The 22,689-nt window shown below is 29.1% G+C and overlaps 3 protein-coding genes across 3 annotated transcripts in view; 2 read left to right on the top strand and 1 right to left on the bottom strand.

The window, feature by feature from the left end:
* LOC112680177 overlaps window positions 1-22,689 on the bottom strand; it is a 134,229-nt gene that overhangs the window by 7,261 nt on the left and 104,279 nt on the right. The gene's annotated exons all lie outside the window — the stretch shown is intronic.
* Window positions 7,428-13,382, top strand: LOC112680175. Its single transcript, XM_025550198.1, has 7 exons — window positions 7,428-7,488; window positions 7,563-7,679; window positions 7,755-7,909; window positions 8,038-8,220; window positions 11,995-12,238; window positions 12,311-12,493; window positions 12,602-13,382. Exons 5-7 carry the CDS (start codon window positions 12,000-12,002, stop codon window positions 13,110-13,112), a joined length of 933 nt encoding a protein of 310 aa, XP_025405983.1. The 5' UTR covers window positions 7,428-7,488; window positions 7,563-7,679; window positions 7,755-7,909; window positions 8,038-8,220; window positions 11,995-11,999; the 3' UTR covers window positions 13,113-13,382.
* On the top strand, window positions 13,413-14,411 carry LOC112680176. Its single transcript, XM_025550199.1, has 2 exons — window positions 13,413-14,262; window positions 14,324-14,411. Exons 1-2 carry the CDS (start codon window positions 13,585-13,587, stop codon window positions 14,393-14,395), a joined length of 750 nt encoding a protein of 249 aa, XP_025405984.1. The 5' UTR covers window positions 13,413-13,584; the 3' UTR covers window positions 14,396-14,411.

Here is a 22,689-nt window from a genome sequence, read left to right as displayed (position 1 = left end):
CCCCCCCCCCCCCCCCCCCCAGAGCAAGATTGAATGTACGCCACTGACCATACGTCCTCTTTTTTACAGGATTGTCCTTTATTTCAGCGTTGTGTCCTATTGTCCTGCCAAACTTCTTTCAGAACGCTTTTTGTCCAGTTTTATTATCAAATAAAACTAATTTTAAAACGAAATTTACCAAAGTAATGAATAATGATTACAATTGTAATCTTGTGATTGTCTGAATTTATCAGTATGGGCAGTATGTCTACGAGTAATAACTCCAATAGCTCCAATAGGAGCTTATCGGATTTATCGGATTGACCATTATCGGACTATGAATTCGATTCCTTTCTATTTATTCTGCGTTAAAACCACGAACATCTATTTATATCACTGAAAATATGTTCTGTGAATACGGTTATCGTTATTATAGCGAATATCGATTAGTTTGGTTCTAACAATTGTTGAGTGTTGTAGACTTGTTGATAATCGTTAAGGAATAAAAAGTAAACACCATGTCAACGATTAATATTCATAATAATTTTTTATAATTAATATTTAATAATGATAACTAATCATCAGGCACATTCACGAAAGAAAAAAATTGGTGAGGTTCATAAAAAAATGTATAATAATGAAAATTACATGTATTTTATTACGTGTAGACAGTGTTGTATTGGAGGGTATATGGAGGTATACGGCGTATACCCAATACGCTATTCTTATCCATAGCGTATAGTTTTTGAGAAATTTATGATAAGCGGGTATACAGCCATATGTAATGTATAGCTTGTAATTTGACAAATAACTACATAATACCTTTACTGACTTAATTTGTGGTTATATTTATGACGTGATTCGGTATCGGATATATTAGGTATTACTATTTTTTTTTTTTTTTTTTTTTTAATGAATAATTCAAATTTGTTACAATTTAACAACAAGTTTCTGTTATGAAATAGTCATAATTTAGGATGTGTAGTTCATGAGTGAGTTTTATTGATTCCTACCATATGATAGTTACTACATGAAATAAAGCATATACCCATGATTTATTTTAGCAATACATCACTGCGTGTAGATGAAATTCGTTTAAATAAATAATAAATAGTCGAAAAAATTAATTAGGTTAGGTATCATTTGATGTAAAACTTAATACCTATTAAAGTACGAAATTCCACTTTCATGATAATCTGGAAAATGTATTTATAATTTCTTCCATGTTTATATCATAGTTTCGGTTTATGTTAAGAAAAGCCAATCCAGTAAGTCCAGTAACTTGACCAATATTGTTTCTATATTGTATAATTTGGACATCATATGGTAATTAGTAAATCTACCTTTTAGATGACAAATACGATTGTTCAGAAAAGGTAAAAACAGCAAAAAGAAAAAGTAAAAAAAGCAGGGGCGGACTGGCAGGGCGGGTAGGTGACCATACACACCCAGGACTTCTAAAAATGTTGTGTTTATGTTAAACTATATTTTGTTATTTTAACGCCACAATCGTTACCAATAGCTGAAAACGAAGGAAACAATACGTTACAATATATAATAATAAAACTGGGATAGTCCGACTGCAGCCGCGGTGGCTATGAAAATTATTATTAGATTCATTTTTGGAATTAATTAAGTAACGATATACGTCATTGTATCGTGAAAATTTATTCTTATCTATGTTTGATTAATAAAATGTCTATAATAATTCGACCACGGACCAATATAAATAATGAATATTAAATATACGGATATTATTACTATTCCGAATTCCAATCTTTTGTTCATGACGCGTTGAGTTGTTTGGTTTATTAGCTTATTATTTATAGTTAATACTCTAGTTAAAACTCAAAAGCTTACGAAAAAGATCGAAAAAGAAACGAAAAACGATTAAAATTAATATCAAATAACAAAAAAAAAAAGATAATCAACGATTAAAACATAAAATAAATTGCCATGGAAAAATATTTATAATTATCAGTAAAATAAATTTGGAACATAGATATTTTTGTAAAATTGACTTAAATTATTAGGTGATCTAAATAAAATAATTATAAAAATGATGTTTAAAACAGCAATAAATTTATCAACTAATAATATATAAATAAGCATTACCAATTATAATTTATAAATATGCTTTCTGAAAATACATCGGATATTGTCGGCGTGGAACCCGATAATATTATATAGATCCCTTTATAGTCTTATTGTGAATTCAAATACATTGTATTACCTATATTTATAATTTGATATATTTACTGTAGGTAATGAGTTTTTACACATACTGTACGATTATGCCGCAGTTACTTATGGATTGAGTCGACACTTAGTACTAAATACTTGTAGGAGCCACATCTAACGTTTAGTTCAGACGTTTCAGTGCATTGTCACTCGATTTTATATGGATTCATTACTTCCAGAAATAATCGATTCTAGGTTTGATCGAGGATTACCAATAAGGCCAGACATTCCCGAAAAAAAAATGTAATACTACAATATGTAGTTATAGTATGATAATAATTATTATAGTTATTGTGATAAATTATATGAATATAATTACCATACAACTTACAAATTTATTTGTTGTAATTATAACACCTTTAGCTTTTTATTTTATTTCTAATACATCTTGAATTAATTAATAATTAGATGTTATGAATATTCGTTCTAGAACTTTTTTTTTATAAAATTTGGCAACTGATGATTCCCGCATTCGAATTGCAAATGCGTTATACTTATTAATTATTATGAATTGATAAATAATAATAATATTAAATAATATTACATGTCTTATGGCGTATAAACGACGATGATAATGACTAATGACAGTCCGTTTGCTGATAAGGTCGGAGTGTATTATTTCGGGGAAGTCACACACACAAACACACACACACACACACACACACACACACACTAATAATCATTTACTAACGCACACACTACAAGGCATAACATCACGCATATAAGGTATTGTCTATACACAATCCCTTAAAAAAGGTCCGCTTCCAACCCCTGTAGTGAATAACATCGAATAAAATAGTATAGAGTGTGAACATTCAGCCCACGGTTTTTAAATCTGCATCATGCAATTTATAACGCGCTGAAAATGTATATCTTGTGATGTTATATTTTATAGTCATAATAGAAGTTATAAAAATATAGTTACAAAGGATTAATTACATTTATTCAAACGTATCGAGAGAAAACAATTGTCGAGCAAAGCAAGAAAATTTATTTTAGGATTAATATCCACATATTTTTTTAGTGCATATACCCTCAAATATAATTACCAATACACCACTGGTTAAAGGTAATATATAAAAAATATAATATTTAAAATATATAATGTTATTTTATATAGTATTGATTGCTAAATAATACATTTGAAAACGTTTAAATTTGTATAACGTTTAAACGCTTAAATTGAATAACGTTTAAATTATTTATAGCGTTAAATGTTCACTTGCTTACAACGTCCCATAACGGTAAACAATATATATTATTTTGATTTAAGTCCTGGTCCATACTTAGTGAAAAATCAAATAAAACATAAGCGAAACTTTCAAAACATTGATAGGTGTTAAAAAAGAATTACACGAAAGTCCATTCTAAGTGGTTGAGGCATTAGATTAAAAAAAAAAAAAAAAAACACAAATATTAAGGATTCACCTGATTTAAATATTATCAAAAATTTTGAGCCTGAATTAAAGAAAAAAATTTGAGTCTCCCCCCCCCCCCTAGAAGTAAGTCTAAATATTATATTATAGGCCCCTGCATCAACTTATTGTAATGCAATAGACAATTATATACTTCTAAATCATACGTAAGGCTATAATAAAAACGTCATTGGGACAAAATATCCTGTAATAAAATATCCAAGGTTAAAATACCCAACAGATAAAATATCCAGGGATAAAATAACCAATATATAGAACAAAATATTCAAATAAAAAAAATGTATAAAAATCTTTATTATTAATACGTGTATAATTTTTTTTATTTAAATAAATTATTGTTCATTTTTAGATCACATTTCAATATAACATTTAATATTAATAATACTTTGTAATATAGTTATAAAATAATAATAATAAAAATAATATGTTGTGTTGTATATTTATTATATCTTTAGTTTTATGTAGTGCGTTACAACGTAACATAGTTTTATTTTTACTATTATTATTTTATTATTATATTATAAAATATTAAATAATATTAATTTTGATTTAAAAATGAACCATGTATCTAAATAAAAATAAATAAATAAATAAAAAAATTATGTACAGTTATATAGATTTTTATTATTTTTTTTATTTGGATATTTTGTCCTATACATTGGTTATTTTATCCCTGGATATTTTATCCATTGGATATTTTAACCTTGGATGTTTTAACTTGGATATTTTAGTACAGGATATTTTGTCCTAGATTCAATAAAAACTTAGTCATTCACACATTTTTATTAGTTTCTTTTTTCAATTTTAGGGAACATACTCATTAATATATTCAATTAGTATTCGTATTCTTTTTGATGAATCTCAGAAAAAATATTATTACTAAAGAACCTTTAGGGGACAGTTTAATAGATAAAATTTTTCATTAGCTGTTTTTTAGCCAAATTTAAAGAACGAGAAGCATAATGGACACTCATCGCGTATGGTACAACCTCTAAAACAAAATTAATAAAAGATTTTAGGTTACTAATTACGGTGACTTGGTGTCTAAAAAAGAAAAAAAGATAATTCAACTTAAATAGTCATTAATTTAAAATAAATTATTATTAGTTCTTATTACCTATTGTATATAAATGTAAATTACATTTTATTATATTCGATATATAAACCTATATATTATTTATTTATTTATATTTATGTATATATATATTTTTATGAGATTTTAAGATAAAAATACTATTAATACAATATGTTACCTGTAATGTATAATTGGACGCCTTTAAATTTCCCACTCATTAATGTCGCGCCATCGTAACCTTGTCCAATTAAAAAAAAATGTTGAAGTCCGAATTTTTTTAATAACTGAAATATTAAAGTAGATAACCAATCATATAGTGGACAATTGAAAATTCAAGAAAATCTTCTATAATAAAGTTTAGCTCATACTACATACAACATTACATTTGTTTTAGTCGAGATACATCTTGTGATTCATCAATCAAAACTGAAAAAAATCTAGCATATTTAATTTTTGTTATTATATTTTCTTGTATTAAATCATCGCAAATTTTGATGATCTCATTTTGGACATAGGTACTGGTATGATTTTCAAAAAATGTATCGGTTTTTAAATGTTTGACTAAAATATAATCAGTCATCGATTTAAATCTTAGTAAAGACTTACAATCACCATAATTTGTTTGTACACTTTCATCATAGATATTACCACTATCATTATTTCCTCTTAAAGCAATATTTTGTTTCCCGCATAATAGTATTATTTTAATTATTGAATGAAGAAATATTTATGAAATATTTATTTAATTTGCTATATTATTTTTTTGTTCTCCATGACTTATAAATTCTTCAGAACGAATAATTGAAAGTTTATAGTGCTCTGATTTTTAACGATCATTAAAACATTGGATGACGTCTTTTCATTTTGTAAAATTTTTAATTATCAAAGCACCTAATTATTGATATGTCCCTTTACCAACTATATTATTGGCAAATATAACATAACACAGCATCTGCACAATGAACCTTGTAATTTTTCCGAGTAGACTAGCCAAGAATAACGGTTTAACTAATCAATTTAAAATGTTAGTCGCCGTTGTGATTCAATAGGAAATTTATAATTTTTGAATGGTATCCAAGGATTTTTAAAAAAATCGTATTTTCTCCGTCATTAATATCAAAAATAATCCAATACCAAGTGAATTATTTTCAGATAATTCATTGGTATTATTTGACTCAGAATATGTTTGCAGAATATTTAGTACATCATTATCAGTAGCAATACCATGAATATTTCCTGACAGATTTTCATTTTCTGTATTATTTTTAATTTTTTTCACACCAAAACTTAATAATAATTAAGATAGATCACTACTTCTTTTCATTTTTTTAATTGATTTTTAAACTAATATTTCAATTTTAGAATTCACTAATAGATCACAATGCACGAAAATTATTAATAATTCCTTATTTAATAAACCGTATCGTATCATCAATATAACCAATCTTCTCTTTTATCTGATAGTCTTTTAATTAAAAGACATTTTTTCGTACTTGTTTATTTATCTACGAAATCAGTTTTTTTTTTAAATAATTTACCATTTTTTTTTTGCCATAAGCTATATGATTATAATTAGAATATATTCTATAATAAATTATATTATTATGGTGCATTGCATTTTGCATTGGAGGTGTGTTATTTCCACGTATAGGTTTCGTATCCAGGTTTGCGTTTCCATTGATAATAGCTGTATTCGTTGTCTCGTTGTTTGTATGGCACCACATTCTCTACAGTAGATCCAAAGGGACCAAAGGTAAGCCATGATAAAACATTTTTATTTTTTATATCTATAATTTTTTCCTTTTTTTTCTCTTTCTTCACGCAGCTAATCATATTTCGGTCGTGTCCACGCCGCGTGTCTAATGCAATAGTTTCAGATTCTCCGACCGAGACGTACTGCCAAGCATTCGACCGGTTCAGTTGCAAGAACGGCGGATATCCATTGGACAAAGGTTACGGTTTCACGTGCAAGTGCGTCGATGGCTACTATGGTGCACGTTGCTCGCATTCTGGTAAAACTATGATATGATGTGATACGATGAAACCTCTAAACAGCTCTAGGTCAGTGGTGCGCAACCTGGGGTTGCCGAATTTTATTAGAAGGTCGCTAATAACTTAATACCAAATAAAAAGTTAAATATTATGTATATTATTTCATATAACTTATGTTTGCATCTTAGATTTTATAAAACTATAATTTTGTATTTTTTTAAATTTTTTTTTATATTTTAGATTAATTAAATTAAAGAAATAATAAAATTGCCTAAAGTTAACAATATAATTTATATGAATAAAATGTTTGTATACATCAAGTAAGTTTATGTTATATACTTACTTAATGTTGCTAAGAAGAAAGTTTTTTGTAGTTCGCCTCATCTAAATAAAATTCATTTGTGGGTCGTGGAACAAAAAAGGTTGCACACCATTGCTCTTGGTCGTCGAAATGAATATTCGGAGGCGTCCACTATTTAAAGGGAGATCAATATGTTTGGAAACAGGGTGGGGTTAGGTTTCTGGTGATGGTGGCGATGAAGTATATTTCAAACGTCAATATAAAAATGTGAACGTTAATTCTTGTAATAAACCGTTTGGCTTTTGCGTTTTACTCCCGCGCAGAGTCGTATTTCTTGGCGGCGTTCCGGTATATGGGCCATCTGTTCGATAGCACGAACTCGGACCTTCGCAGAGACATGCCTCTCATGTGGTGGTCGTTTCTTCCGTTCACATCGGATCTCCAGCAGATGACAATCTTCTCGTGTAAGCTACTCATACTCGGCGCATGGTCTCCATCGCGTCCGATCTGTTATTACGATTATTGCGTTGTTTTTCAGTTTACCAAGAGCATATGAGACGGATGAAAAAAGGAATGTTTTCGGACGGTGGCGGCAATGCAATGACGAACACGAGAATCTTACCGCCCGGTTGCCCATTGCACCGTCCGACCGACGGTAACTTTTTACGTTTTAATATACCTACGCGCCATGCGTGAGGACGCTGAACTCTGAGCACGATTCGTTTTTCAGACCCACTACTACCATTATACGCGGTGTACGATGACATTATCCGTAGGAAACCCGACGACCTGATGAAACGGGACCCGAGACGCCGGAACATGCTTTGACACACGTTCTATCAGTATTTTGTTTTGCAATTTCTCGACGAGGATTTCAATTCAACGGTTTGTATATGTGTCATAGCGCACTCGCATATAATCTGGTGTTTATAGAGAGGCTTTTGGCGATTATCATCGTATTGATTTGATATTCGTTTTGAACAATCAATAAATCACGTGTTACGCGGCCGCAGGTGACGGGCTCCCAGCTGTATAGGACCGACGGAACCGCCCGTGGAGAGTTAAGATCGTTTGTCAGCGGTAAGCTGAAAACCAAACGTCTTCTGAACGACGAGCACTATCCACCACTGCTTACGCTCATCGAAAAGTTCATCTCGGTGTTTTCCCGGGTGAGGGCCGGTGGGCCAACTTATTGGGTAAGTGTCGTCGCCGTTTTACTACCGTCTCGTCGTGGCTGCGGCGTTCTGTAGTAGTATATCTATCTTGCAATTTGAAGGAGGTGCTTTTTATTTGCTTTTTATTGCTCAATAACACAAAAGACGGAGGTCCAGATAATTATCAATTCTATAAATATTTATTTACAAATACGCGATGGATAATAACAACCACGGTTAATTCGACCATATAATTTTTTTAAAAAATTGACCCGTTTCATACATATTTTATTTTTACTTTTGTTCACTTATAATTAAAGATCAGATTTATATGTGTTTTAAATTATAAAATATGCATGCAAAAATGCACTAAAAGAAGTCAAAATATGTAACAAAAAATGCAAAACAAAAAATAAAATTTCAATTTTTATTAAATTTTATATTTGATTTTGCAGTGATAATTATTTATTCATTTTATTAAAATTTTCAAAAGCAAAAAGTGAGATGCAAATATGCAATATGGAAAGGTAATTTGTTAAATTATAGAAATAACAAATTGAAAAAAATATTCAAATAAATGTTTGTAAGAACATATAAGATGCAAATATTTAATTACCCATTTATAAATAATAATAGTTTATACTTACAATCTGTAGTCGAATACCAGAAAAATCAAAAAAATCTCTTATTTTAAAATTTTGATTGAAATAATATATCTTCAATAGACACTGTTTACGAATTAACTGCTAAATATTATATCAAAATTAAGAAAAGAAAACATACAAACGCATACAATAATAATAATACATGAACAACGTGTTTAAAAAAAGCAATACTTGTGTACCCATATGGGAACGCCTCAGTGCTGATGGTTTAACTTGGCTACAACGTAATTCTTACCAACGATTGTGTAAATGTAGTAGTGGTTATAATAATATACCTATATATGTTGTTTTGGGTATTTTATCAACAAGATTAGATAAAATAAGTAAAGCCACATCTCCACTAACAAACCATGATGGGTCTGGGAAAAGTCAAAATCCATATTAATATTATAATTAAAATTTAAAATAATTTTAAATTCAATGTTATTTTGGTTGTATAAATAAATATATTAAAAGGTCGGCGAAAAAATATTGATAAAATTAAAAATTATTTAAAATATGCATCTAAAAGTACATATAAAATGGAAGAAATATGCCCTAAAACCAGAAAATCGCAAAATATGCATTTATATGGACAGTAAAATTTCAAAACTAGCTTTGTGGAAGCATGAAACATATTTGTTTCGCACTCTTCTATTTTTGTGATTGTGCAAAAAAATTATGCAAATTCTACAAGTCCTCTGCACTACTAATAACATATAAAATAAAACTTTAGATTTAACGATGCAATGCTGGCCAGTTGCTATCTGTATCCAATTTAAGTAATTTTCACATATACACTGGGCCGGCTCAATGTATAGGCGAGCTAGGCACCTGCCTCGAGCGATACATATAATAATAATCATATGCCTATCGACTGTTTTGTTTGGACTACAGCGGAACAAATGTTCATTTATATCTACATTTACCCAATTACCTATTTGAACATTCATAAACCAGACGTTATCAAAATTTATTACACAAAGGCTATTTATTAAATATTTTATTGAGTAATTACAATACAATTTACAAACATCTTAAACATAAAAATTCAATATTATCTAATATCTATAAAAATGACATTATCTTAATAGTAAGTACAAGTATGAATTATCAAAACCAACTAGTGTAGTGCGCCGAGTTGTGAGTTCAACACGGTTACACAATATTAGGATGTAAGGATTTTAAAGTTAGATTAATAACTTTATCAAGAATACTTATTACGGTATTACTGATATTTTATTTAACATTTTTTAATTTAACATCAACATAGACAAAGTAAATGATGGTAACAAATATAAACTGAGCGTATATACTGGATGGCTGGATACATTTGGTTGCTAATGCTGTTTCGAAACTTTTTCCTATTCGAGATTTTACGATTCGTACGTGGTTCATATTACTTCTACTTATTTGTTTATGGTTATAATTGTAAATACGTAGTAACTATAAAATACGTATGAAAAAATATAATGTATAAATAGTACATGACACTAGTGTTGAAACTAAACATCTCAATAATATATTACTAAAAAAAAAAAAAATTATAACGAAACTGAACATTATTATTCCACAACTAAAATAAAATGACAATATATTATTTACATAGGAAGTATGTAGTTAAATTTTGAATAGTTTGATTCATAACTCATATTATTATAATAATATTATTATCGTATTATAGTGATTTGATATGATATATTGATAACAGCCCATAGAGTAACTCTATGTAACAGCCTAACATTATGATAGTGGTGAATAAATTACGCGCATGCGCAGAATGCTTAAGGTGCATTCCTGTGTTTAGACGCTCCTACATTTTTTGGCCGTATCAAGCAGCTCTTCAAATAAGGTAACTAATTTTTTCACTAATTCACAGTCAATTAATGAAAGCAACGTATTGCGATGGAAGAGAGTCTTTTTGCATATCATACTATCATACACAATCATTCATTCAGGTCTATGGATTGTATAACATAAATTATAAAAAAAATTTATGAAAAAAAAATGTTAGTGTGCTCGTACAAATTGTGAATGTAATAGCTCCTTTTGCCATTTAACAGATGTTAGATGAACTAAAATCCATTAAATTTTAAAAATTATGATGGACACATCAAACCATAAAAATTTAAAACTGGTTCCAAACCTAATTTGGTATTTTAACCCTCAAGAAGCGATAAAAATTAAAGTGTTAGAATTTATGAATTTATATATTTCTATATATATATATATATATATATATTAGGGTGGTCCTTATTTTTTGAATCGAAAAATTTGATGAGGAGTACCCCAAATTTTGTTCTATATATTAAAACAATAACTATGACAAAGTTTGAGCGTGACAAGTTTACCCCTTCCCGTGCCTCAAAGGGGTTGAATTTTTATTAATTGGGGATGAATTACCATTTTTTGCATTTACTCTCTTAAATATTGATGTTACGCAAAAAACTTTAAGTACTATTATTGTAGCTATATGTATTTACTAAATAAAAGTTTCTCATAAATATGTTGTGAGGTTGATGGTTATCCGTTAATTTAAAAAAAACTAGTCAAAGTTAATGTCTTAGGAAATTTCATAAGTTTTTAGTTTTTGACCTCTAATTTCTGCAATATTTATGTTATGCAAAAATCTCTAAGTACTATTGTTGTAGCTATATATATTTACTAAATAAAAGTTTCTTATAAATATGTTGTAAGGTTGATGGTTTACCGTCAGTTAACAAGAAACCGGAATGTTTAACGATTCGCCCTAATTTTATTATTTTTTGTTTATAAATAATTTTAATTTTGTTTTTACAATAAATCGATATTTTTGATGACGATAATCAGTACATTGATATTTGTCCTCCGATAACATAATATTTAGACTATTAGTTGTGTATTTTTAGACTATGAAACCACAAACACATTATATCTTTGACTTATCGCATTTTTATCTACGAGCCATAGCCAAATAGTATTTCATAATAAATTGAAAAAGTGATTAATAGAACATAATATTAAATAATATTAAATTGCCATTATCCATCAAACTGTCGGTTTATTTAGACGTCCAGTGTTCACAATTGTGTCATAAGTTAGTGCGACTTTTCTACACAAAGTGTTATACGTTTCTTTTTTTTCTTTTTTACGTTTGATTGAAAAATGCCTCGTCAGTATATTTTCCTTTTAGGTAATATGGTTAATCAAATTACTGGAAATAAATTACCATCCAATGGAGACTGCCTTCGGGTATTATTTCATAACATGCGTGTTGTAAATTTAAATTTAAATGATAGTTCGGGCCTTGTTGCTGATGAATGCTTATTGTTTTGGAAAAAGGCAAGAATACCTACTCAACATCATTGTGATGTAGTTCGAAAAATAAAAAATGTATATGAAAGTTGGCGAAGCTTAGATAAAAATAAAACAAGAAAGTCTGTAACACAACAGTACAATGAAAAAAAATTTCAAAACTCATTAAATAATTTGTTTGATATTGCCCACAGAGATGCTTTCAATATAATTAAAATTGAAGAAGACAGGCAGTTTCTAACTTTACAAAGACAAGAAGGTCGTGTTGGGTATATGATAGGCGTGGACAAAAAATTATGTGCAGTTGAAGAACGAAGATCTGAGCGAGAGCAAAGGAGAGAATTGTTCAAGCAAACAAACATCGATTATGGAACCGGGTAAATTAATTTTGTCATTAAAAAAAAAAAAAATTATCTAATGATTTTTAACAATAATTTACCTAATATACAATATAAAATTGACTATATCTATTATTTTTTTTTCAGCCCAACTAACAGTGTTGATGTTGTGGAGAGTATATCAAGCGATGATGAACGTGATGTGCTTAACTCTAAAGATTCCGAAATTTGTGAAAGTATTACAATGCCAGTGAAAAATAAACGAGGTAGGAAAGAAATTATGAATAGTCGTTTAGCATCAGCTTTAGACAAATGTAAGGTTAGTGACAGGGATGCAGTTCACTTATTAATAGCATGTGTTGAGGTATTTAATGTAGATGTAAAAGACTATGCGATAAGTCGCTCTTCAATTAAGAGAGCTCGTGAAAGTTTTCGTTACCAAATATCTTCCGAAATTAAAACAGCGTTCCATCAATTAAACTTAAATTCTGTAGTTGTTCACTGGGATTCAAAAATACTTCCTAATTTGATTGGAACAGAAAATGTAGATAGATTACCAGTTATTATAACAGCACCAAACGTAGAACAACTTCTTGGAATACCACATTTGTCATCTGGTACCGGAAAGGAAATTTCTTCTGCAGTGTATGACACATAAAAGGATTGGGATATGTTGGAAAAAATGCAAGCGTTTGTTTTTGATACAACGGCATCCAACAGCGGCAGATTAAATGGATCATGTGTGCTATTAGAACAAATGTTAAACAGGCCAATAATGTTTTTGGCTTGTCGGCATCACATATTTGAAATTATTTTGCAATCAATTTTCTCATACTCAAAACTTACAATAATGTCCGGTACCGATATTTCAATTTTTAAACGTTTTAAAAATAACTGGAATCAAATAGATACAACTAAATTTAGTACTTGGGTAAGTGATATTGGGGTCAAAAAAAATATTGCATAAAGTAGTCGATGATGTTATAATATTTTGTAAAGATACCTTAAGCCAAAATCTACCAAGGGATGATTACAAAGAATTTTTGGAATTGGTAATAATTTTTTTGGGTGGGGTACCACCTAAAGGTATTCATTTTAGACGTCCAGGAGCTTATCATCTAGCTAGATGGATGTGCAAGGGAATATATTGTTTGAAAATATACATTTTTCAAGAACAATTTAAAATTACGAAAGCAGAAATTTCTTCGTTAAAAACTATTTGTTGTTTTATTGTAAAATGCTATATCGAGTTTTGGTTTAGGTCTCCTAATGCTATTGAAGCCCCTTATAACGATGTACTTTTTTTAAAAAAACTTGAAGACTATAAATCTGATGATAAGCGAGTGGCTGAGATCGCTATGAAAAAATTTATTAATCACTTATGGTATCTTGGAGAAGAAACCGCTTGTTTTTCGTTATTTGATGACAGGATTGATAATCAAATAAAAAAACAAATGGCTAAAAAACTACTAGAAAATGACGAGCTTGAGGACGATGAATTTACCACAGATATACAAAAAAAATATGTATTAAAAATTGGCGATGTATCACAATTTCTAAAACAGGACTTACCACTTGAATTATTGACGCATAAATCGAAAAATATATTCCAAAGGTTCAAATTAAGCATTGATTTCTTGCAACAAAATCCGGAAATTTGGCCAAATATTGATAGTTATAAAAAGGCCAAGAATATTTTACACCATATGAGCGTCATAAATGATGCAGCCGAACGTGGAGTCAAATTGATGGAAGATTTTAATACCAAATTTACGAAAAATGAAAATCAAAAGCAGTATGTATTGAAGGTAAGTTATATGTTAATAATTTACTAAAATAACTAGTGTCACTTAAGATTTATTTTTTTAGGTAGTACAAGAATACCGTAAAAAATATCCAGGCCATAGTAAAAATATGTTGACCAAAGATGCAATAAAATAGTAAAGTTACTATATTTCTATCCTTTTTTTCTTCTTTTTTTAATGTAAAATGTTAAAAATTAAATAATAATAGTATAAAAATGTTATTTTTATATTTTATATAAAAAATGATTATGTTTCAAAAATCGTCAAGAAACCTTATTAATATAGCATAGTACGTTCTATAACAAAATGTATGTAGGATTTTTGAATAACTTTAAAATTTAAGATATAAGAGAAAAAAATAAAAATTATGAAATTTCCTAAGACATTAACTTTGACCAGTTTTTTTTAAATTAACGGATAACCATCAACCTCACAACATATTTATGAGAAACTTTTATTTAGTAAATACATATAGCTACAATAATAGTACTTATAATTTTTTGCGTAACATCAATATTTAAGAAAGTAAATGCAAAAAATGGTAATTCATCCCCAATTAATAAAAATTCAACCCCTTTGAGGCACGGGAAGGGGTAAACATATCACGCCCAAACTTTGTCACAATTATTGTTTTAATACATAGAACAAAATTTGGGGTACTCGTCATCAATTTTCAAAAAAAAAAAATTGACCTCTATAGTTAAGGACCACCCTAATATATATATATTTTTTAAATATGGTCACCCTAGTATACATCAATACCAGTATGAAAATTGGTATCTACGTTTAAAACTGCGTTCGCAATCCTGTAGTTAAAAATTAGGTAAAATCATACGGAATCGTGTAGCTTAAAAAGTTATCGTCTATAACGAACGTACGCAATTGTGTTTTACCCTTCACTTCTAGCTCACTTTTACGCCGCGTCCTAACTGAATCCGTATAACGTATCGATGGCAAAATTGACGTTCGTTTCATACGTGAGATAGGTCGTGAAATGTCAGTCGTCGACATGCCGTTATGTGGTTCGTCTTGTTTTATGTATACCTGTTTTACCTTGAATGATGACATCGTTGGTATGTAACTATTTCTCCGTTTTTAAGTGTTGAGTAACGTTAAACTTTTTGTCACTATTAACTTTACATTCACGCAATTTGCAAAATAGAATACTTGCGTCAATCGTAAAAACATCATTGCCATTAAACTCAGACGCAAAATATCTAAGTCTTGAATAGTTCGATGTTTTAACTTTTGGCATTTTACGTTAAGTATCGAAACAGAAAAACATATAATACTCAATCGAGTAGTAAACGAATGTGAAACGAAATTAAATAATACGGAGAACTGTCGCTGTAGTGATATGTCGTTCGCGAACGAATGGGTCGTATTGCATGGTCATTGATATGAACCAAAAGATCAGACAATATAGACGACAAATATTGTAAAATAATAATAAAATAAAAATAAATAAAACAGATAAGAGGTCATGAATGTATAAATATATTTGATATTGCTAGGCTACTTAAAAATAGACTCTAGTAACATGTTAAATAGTAAATACCATATTATTTATCAATTATCAATATGAAACAAAAATGTGGGGATTTTTGGATTTATCTAAATGAATACTATTTTTCATTCAATATAAATGAGATTTATGAAAAATACAAAATAAAGCATAAAATTATATATATTAGCAAAATAAAACTAAAACTTCAAAAATAGCACTAAAAATCTAAAATACTTTAAATATGCAAAAAATAGCAAAATTAAATTTCTAATTTGGAGTCCCTGGTTAATAACACAAGTTAATAGCTTACTCTGCTATTTTTATCCTATAATAAGTAGCAAATGCTATAAAATCTGAACCCTGTTAATAACCGTGCAATATTTCAAAAAGTCGCTGTCCAATTGGAACTATTTTAAAAGTAAGGGGTGCAACCACACACCCTGACTTCCACTTATAAATGACGCCCCTATATAGTAATATAATAGATCAAATATATTTCAGTCTAGAGGGGTGGCTAGGCCTCTAGGCCCCCCCTCTGAATTCGCCACTGATAGGAAGTAGGAATTGCAATATACTCGTATGCCTGGAAATCAGTAGTGATCAAATCGAAGATGATGTGGGAGGTAAATATAAATCATATGGAACTATACACATACGTTTGTGGTGGTTTTTTTTTTATTTAAAAATATGTAAGGTATTTTAACGTATCGGTTTTGGTTAAAAAGATATCGATTAACAGTTGACAGGTAATAACACTGATGAAAACATTAATTTATAATTCTAAACGGATAACTCAATTTTTTCATACTTATTCTACACAAAGATCAAATTCAAAATTACACTTAAAAGTTTAAAAAACCAAGAGAGCTATGACTGAGAAAGACGGAAAGTGCTATACTTTCACACTATGTCAAAGTGTCAACGAAGTATTATAATTTTGTTATTTTTTAGGTAAGTAAGTATTTACTTTTTTTGGTTCCACTGGTATTTTGTGTGGTACATTATTAAACGTGTCTCACGTGACCAATTTATACTGTGGCAAGTAGTTCCTATTTTTATGGTAGTAAATAAATATAACAAAAAAAATTATGTTTGTTTAATAATATTATCTAATACATAGTTAAACTATATAGCCTGTCACTTAATCACATGGGTAGTAAAATATAATTACCTTGAAAATACATACCTACTTGTACCGGTGGTTTTTATGAAAAAAAAAAAAAATAATAATAATAAAACCAAAATATAATATTTAAGATATCTATTAATCCTATAGTTAAATAAAAATGTCTAAATTAATTATACATTATCAAAAGATAAACAAATAAATCAATCCATCTAATAATGTTGAACAATTTAAAATAGATGAATTGATATTTTTTTCAAGGAACACAGTTTGCCTACTTCGATTTTCTTAAACTGACAACCTTTGAATATTTATAGTATTATTTTAACCATAAACTGACTGTGTAATATCGATTTTGACAATAGACTATATAAAATAACAATTTAATATTTTTATTTCATGTCTCTAATATTGTGTATCAATCAACGAGTTGTAACGTGAATATTTTTAGTACCTATTTAAATTTTAATCTAGATTGTTTTAAAAAAAAACAACAGATTTGTAAAGAAGCGATTTAAAAATAAATTGTTGTATTTTTCTTATATTTCTAATTAATTTTTTATAATGCTTTTATATCATCGTCTGGGCAGTTTCGTGGAGTTGTCGATTCGAACATTCTTGATATGTATTTAAATGTTATTGTATACACATATTAAATGTATACACAATTGCAACACTTGAAAACAAAACTTTAAAATTTTCTATATTTTAATCAAATTGGACATGCTATCGTTTGCATTAAAACACAATGTTGTCTACCTACACAAGGAGACGACAGCTAAATAATTCATCGTGGACCATTGACTTTTTCTGCGGCAGAATAATAGAACGAGCCACAATTTTCCGACTAAATAAAAACCACATTAGAGTTTACAGTGTTATTAAATTTGCAGTCATTTTTGGTTGATAAATAATTTTCGTATGCTATTTTATAGACTCTATTATATATATATATTTTACAAACTCTTGTATATTACATCCTTATGATTTTTAAATGTATCTATTACGAAAAAAAATATTATTGTATTATATTGCTGTGGACTGCAGTTCCAGTATTGACGTAAACGTATTTGTACGCTCAAATTACACGTACAAAAAAATTTCAAAACGTAAATGTTTATCAACCGTCGATAAATTTTAAATAAATTCGTTTAAGGTGTGAAAAAAAAGAAGATAATGCCGAAAGGTCATGCACATATACTTCCTAAACTCACAGAAAAAGAAATATTAAACGTTTTTTCTGTTGTGATAAATAGTTTTAGAAAAATAATCAAATATTCCCAATAACATTTTTTTTAAATCAATGAAAACAAAACATTCTATGAAATAAGTAAAATTTAAAAAAATAATAAACAAGCGAAACTAACTGATTTTTTTCTTTTAAATTAAGATTATAAAATATCTAATAATATTTAATAAATTCCTCGATATTACGAATTTTTTTGATTATCATGAAATTTTTTTTATGTAAATTTCATTGTATTTACCGGTATATCGTCTTTAAATGGCATTTATGAAAATCGATTTTCGATTATGATCAATAAAAACGTAAAGCAGGAAGTTTATAAATACCCTCATAAGTGAAGTGAAATAATAATAATAAGTAAATAATAATGAAAGTAATAATACTATAAAAAAAGAAATAAATGGTATTAGGTATGTCACATACTTAATCATTGTTATAGTTAATCATAGTTAATCATTGAGCAGTGACATTTTTAGGAGGGGCTAGAGGGGGCGATCGCCCCGGGCGGCATTTTTTTAGGGGTGGCATCAGATTTTTACATAGCATATTTTATATTGATAAACAATAATATAAATTGGTTATTTTTTTTTTTTTAAGATAATATTCTAAAATTGAAAATATTCACGGGAGGAGGGGAGACAAAAATTGTCGACGAAAAACCTCTTTTTTAAAACGTAAATAAGGGGGGCGGAAAAACGTTAGCACTTGAGTACCAAATTCCTGAATATGTCTCTGTCATCTAATATAATATTTCTTTCGCAGCAGGTAAAATAAATGTTTCATTGATAATGTCTGATTTTCCTCACTTCACAAACATTCTCTAACATTTTAATACAATCTTAGTGATTTAACATACCCGTACTATAAATTAAAAAAATGAATGAAGTAAATATTCAGTGCCTTTTTTTGTTTTTATCAGCATCGATACGAAAAGACAAAAGCTTGTTTACTACCATTTTACTGTTATTTTTTGTAATTTAAGTGTATATAAATAGTATTTTAATTTATTATTATTTTAAATTATTTTTGATTGTACGCAGATATCTATCATTTTATCATTTTATTCCAATGAGTTATGAACAATAAAAATGAAAGTCACAGAAAAATTGTCCTCCATAGCACCCCCTGGAGTAAAACTCCCCCTCATAATTAAAAAAATTCTCAAAAGGGTGGTATCGTCCATATTAGGAATAACTGATTTACATGATCAGAAAATCAAGGATCATTATGACTAATCAACTTAAAAAGACAATGAACCTCTAAATGACAGATTATATTTAACACAAAATAAAATAATATAAATTATTATTTTAAGAATAATATGCAATTGATTTTTTTCATTTTGAATGGCTTCTTGCAAGTCATTATCAATAGTGTAACCATATAATTTAACCGTTTTCAAGTTATTTCTAGTAAATTTAACATTTTCTATGTAAATCACTTAATTCCTGTTCGGAAATTCGAAAGTACTGTCAATCACAAAAACCGTTCTCAGAAATTGGAGGTTTTTTTATGTGTTTGTGTTTTATTTTGTTATTTAGTTTATTATTTAGTTCGATCGACTATTTATAAGGAGTCTCACGTATTATAATTATAACATAGCGATTTGCAGGAATACATGATCAACTAGAGTGCGCTTTCTACTTGTTCTGATGTTTTTATTCTCCTTGTTTTTCTTTAAAAGTATTTGTTGTACATTATTAATTCAAAAAGTTTTTATTCTACTCGGTCGAACTTTTTGCAAAGAAGACACCACCTGAGGTTATCGCTTTATAGGCTGAAAAATTAAACAAAAGAGTGCAAAACTGTTTAATATTTATACGTCGAGCAACTAGTACGAAGTAGTTTATGACATTTTAAAATTCAATGGCCGTAAGAAACCGATGATAACTTCGATATGATCGTTGTCGGTTCCTCTTCGCTCGTCACGTAAAGTTGCATTAAATTTTTGTGCATAAAATATGCTTAGAATAAATAAAACTAATCACTGTCTTACCTCGAAATTAACGTAATGCCTATTTCATATTCAAATATTTAATGGCTCGTTTGGTAATTTTAGCCCTGAGTGAAGTTACCATAGTAAATAGTATGCATGCATCGATCTTGATATTCAAATATCGATAAAGCTCGTTATGAATTCGTTGGAACAACATTTATGTTCAGATAATTTGCTTTATACAAAGACCCATTTCACACACTATTCCGTACGGATTAAAATCTCATTGGCAGTAAATCACATGATAGTATTTGTGGCTTTCACACGGGACGGTAAGCATATTTTTTCCGTGCGGTCACCGTAATACAGACTTGTCAATGGTTGAAAAATACGGTTGGCTTATCAGTGACCTTCGTGAATTACCACACGCTTTCACAATAGACGATTTTTATTTGTCTGCCGATCGTTGTCAAAGCTGCTCGTTATCGTGATAAAATTACATGGATATTGACACGGAAATATTTATCTCCGCTGTGGAATGTAGACCTATCTTAGGGAATAAGTCTTAAGATCGTTACAAAGATAAAAATGGAACCAAAAGTGCTTGGGAAGAATTGTGTATTCATTAATTGGGCGTACCCAGTAAATAGGATTTATATGTTTTTTTATACGTAATCACACACGACGATACAAAATCGACATGGGAATGATACGTTTTCGATTCGTATGGAAAGCCAACTGAGTTAAAAAAAAAAATTGTTTAAAAACGTAAAATATAACCAAACGTAGATGACTTAAGGAAAAAAACCGTTGTGTGTGAAACTGGCCGAATACAAATGCGCGCCTAAACATAATCTAAATATTATATTATTATACAAATTATATCCAATCCGACAGCAATTTACTTTTGTGTGCGGCAGTACGCATTTCTTATAAACAGTTTTCGATTTAGGATTTAGACTTTATATACAACCAGGGCCGGCTCAAGGTATAGGCGAGCTAGGCACCTGCCTAGAGCAGCACTTTAGTAGGGGTGGCATTTTCAAAATTGACTCGAACATTTTTTTAGTTTTATTGGTGTTTTATAAGAAAAATATTTTAATGAATTCATTCGTGAAAACCACTTACTTATATAATAAAATAATATTGTCTATAATTATTATATTACTTTATATTACAGCCTATGCTGGGCGTTTTTAATTATTCAAAAAATATAAATAATCACATATCCGATAGTCGTGGTACTGAGTTTTGAGTAATAGTAATAGAAATAATTTTTAAGTCTTTTTACGTATAATTTTATCCATAAAATAAAAAATTAAAGTTTTTTTTAAGTAGATATGTTACATAAAAAATAGGGGAGGGGCTAAGTTAAAATAAGAGCTTAATTTTTTTTTTAGAGGCGGCAAAATTTGATTTTGCTTAGTGCACTATTTTTGCTTGGGCCGGCCCTGTATATAACGAATAGGTTACTGCAGGGAGTTAGTTTTTTGTCGAGTGCGAGCGAAACGGTATAGAACAATTAGCGCGTTCGAGAAATTCAATTAACTTTATATTATACTACGCATTCTGCTACGTCATATGCACATCACGTAAATGCAAAACGGAAATAGCATCGACGTTATCAAGCCGAAAAAATCTATTAAAAATATCAATTCGAATTCAGATACATAGAAATAATCCATTTCGACGTGAATGAAAATCGTTCCGTTGGGGATTTCATTGTATGACTCCAGGCAAAACTACAGCGTCGTCGAGTGAGTGGCATACATAAACGCATCGTGAAACGCGCGATTTACTAGCTCAGCGGAAGTTCCTGATCAAAAGCCATAATTTGGGTACGATGAATTTTCTACATTTTTATAAGTCACATTTTGCGCGATCGTTGTTCACCGGAAATGTCGTCAGTTTTTACAACCATACGACCAAAAATAATAATAATCATATTATTACGAGACTTATCAGTCGTCAGACACCTTAAATGAATTCTTAAGTGTGCGGCAAAAATATATTGAATTGCGGGTGGAAGAATAATTCAATAACGATAACTTATATAATATACAAGAAGGGCCATCGCATTTAATTTTGTCTAAACAGGAGGCTTTTCATCACGTATGTAAATGTTTTTCCATTTTTTTTTTTTTTTTGTTTCCTTTAGTTTGTAACAAACCGACATGGATCTCGTTCTTCAGTAGGTATACTTATGTACAACGATTTAATATTGTATGCTTTATCTTATTTCTTTTTTTTTCGTATTTTCAAACAACAAAACGTTGTTTGACTTATGTGTGGCCCGGTGTAATTATAATTATTTTTCACAGCGGTGGTGGTTAGCACTGGCAGTCTGTCTTGTTGGCCTGGTGAACACAGCCCCGTTGCACAAAGACGGACGCCTGCCGGTATAGTTGTTGAGAGAAGACCGACTGGGCACGAAAATATCGCGCAGCCTGAGGATTTACACTGAAGTCGTTAATCAAACGTGTCATAATTTCTGCACGGACGTCACTCGTCCTGCCATTGTCGTATATACGCGCACATTATCTATTATATTCGTAAATACATGTACTTTATATATATATATATATATATATATATATATATATATATATATATAT

The sequence above is a fragment of the Sipha flava genome, unplaced genomic scaffold, assembly GCF_003268045.1.
Source record: "Sipha flava isolate LNK unplaced genomic scaffold, YSA_version1 174_pilon_pilon, whole genome shotgun sequence".
Taxonomy (NCBI): domain Eukaryota; kingdom Metazoa; phylum Arthropoda; class Insecta; order Hemiptera; family Aphididae; genus Sipha; species Sipha flava.
This window is presented reverse-complemented; position numbering and strand designations above follow the sequence as displayed.

Coding starts and splice junctions, on each gene's coding strand:
- LOC112680176 (XM_025550199.1), top strand. CDS start 13,585: ATGTGCAAGGGAATATATTGTTTGAAAATATACATTTTTCAAGAACAA. Junction 14,263..14,323: donor AAAAGCAGTATGTATTGAAG/GTAAGTTATATG, acceptor TTATTTTTTTAG/GTAGTACAAGAATACCGTAA.
- LOC112680175 (XM_025550198.1), top strand. CDS start 12,000: ATGGTTAATCAAATTACTGGAAATAAATTACCATCCAATGGAGACTGC. Junction 12,239..12,310: donor GATAAAAATAAAACAAGAAA/GTCTGTAACACA, acceptor TATTGCCCACAG/AGATGCTTTCAATATAATTA. Junction 12,494..12,601: donor AACATCGATTATGGAACCGG/GTAAATTAATTT, acceptor TTTTTTTTTCAG/CCCAACTAACAGTGTTGATG.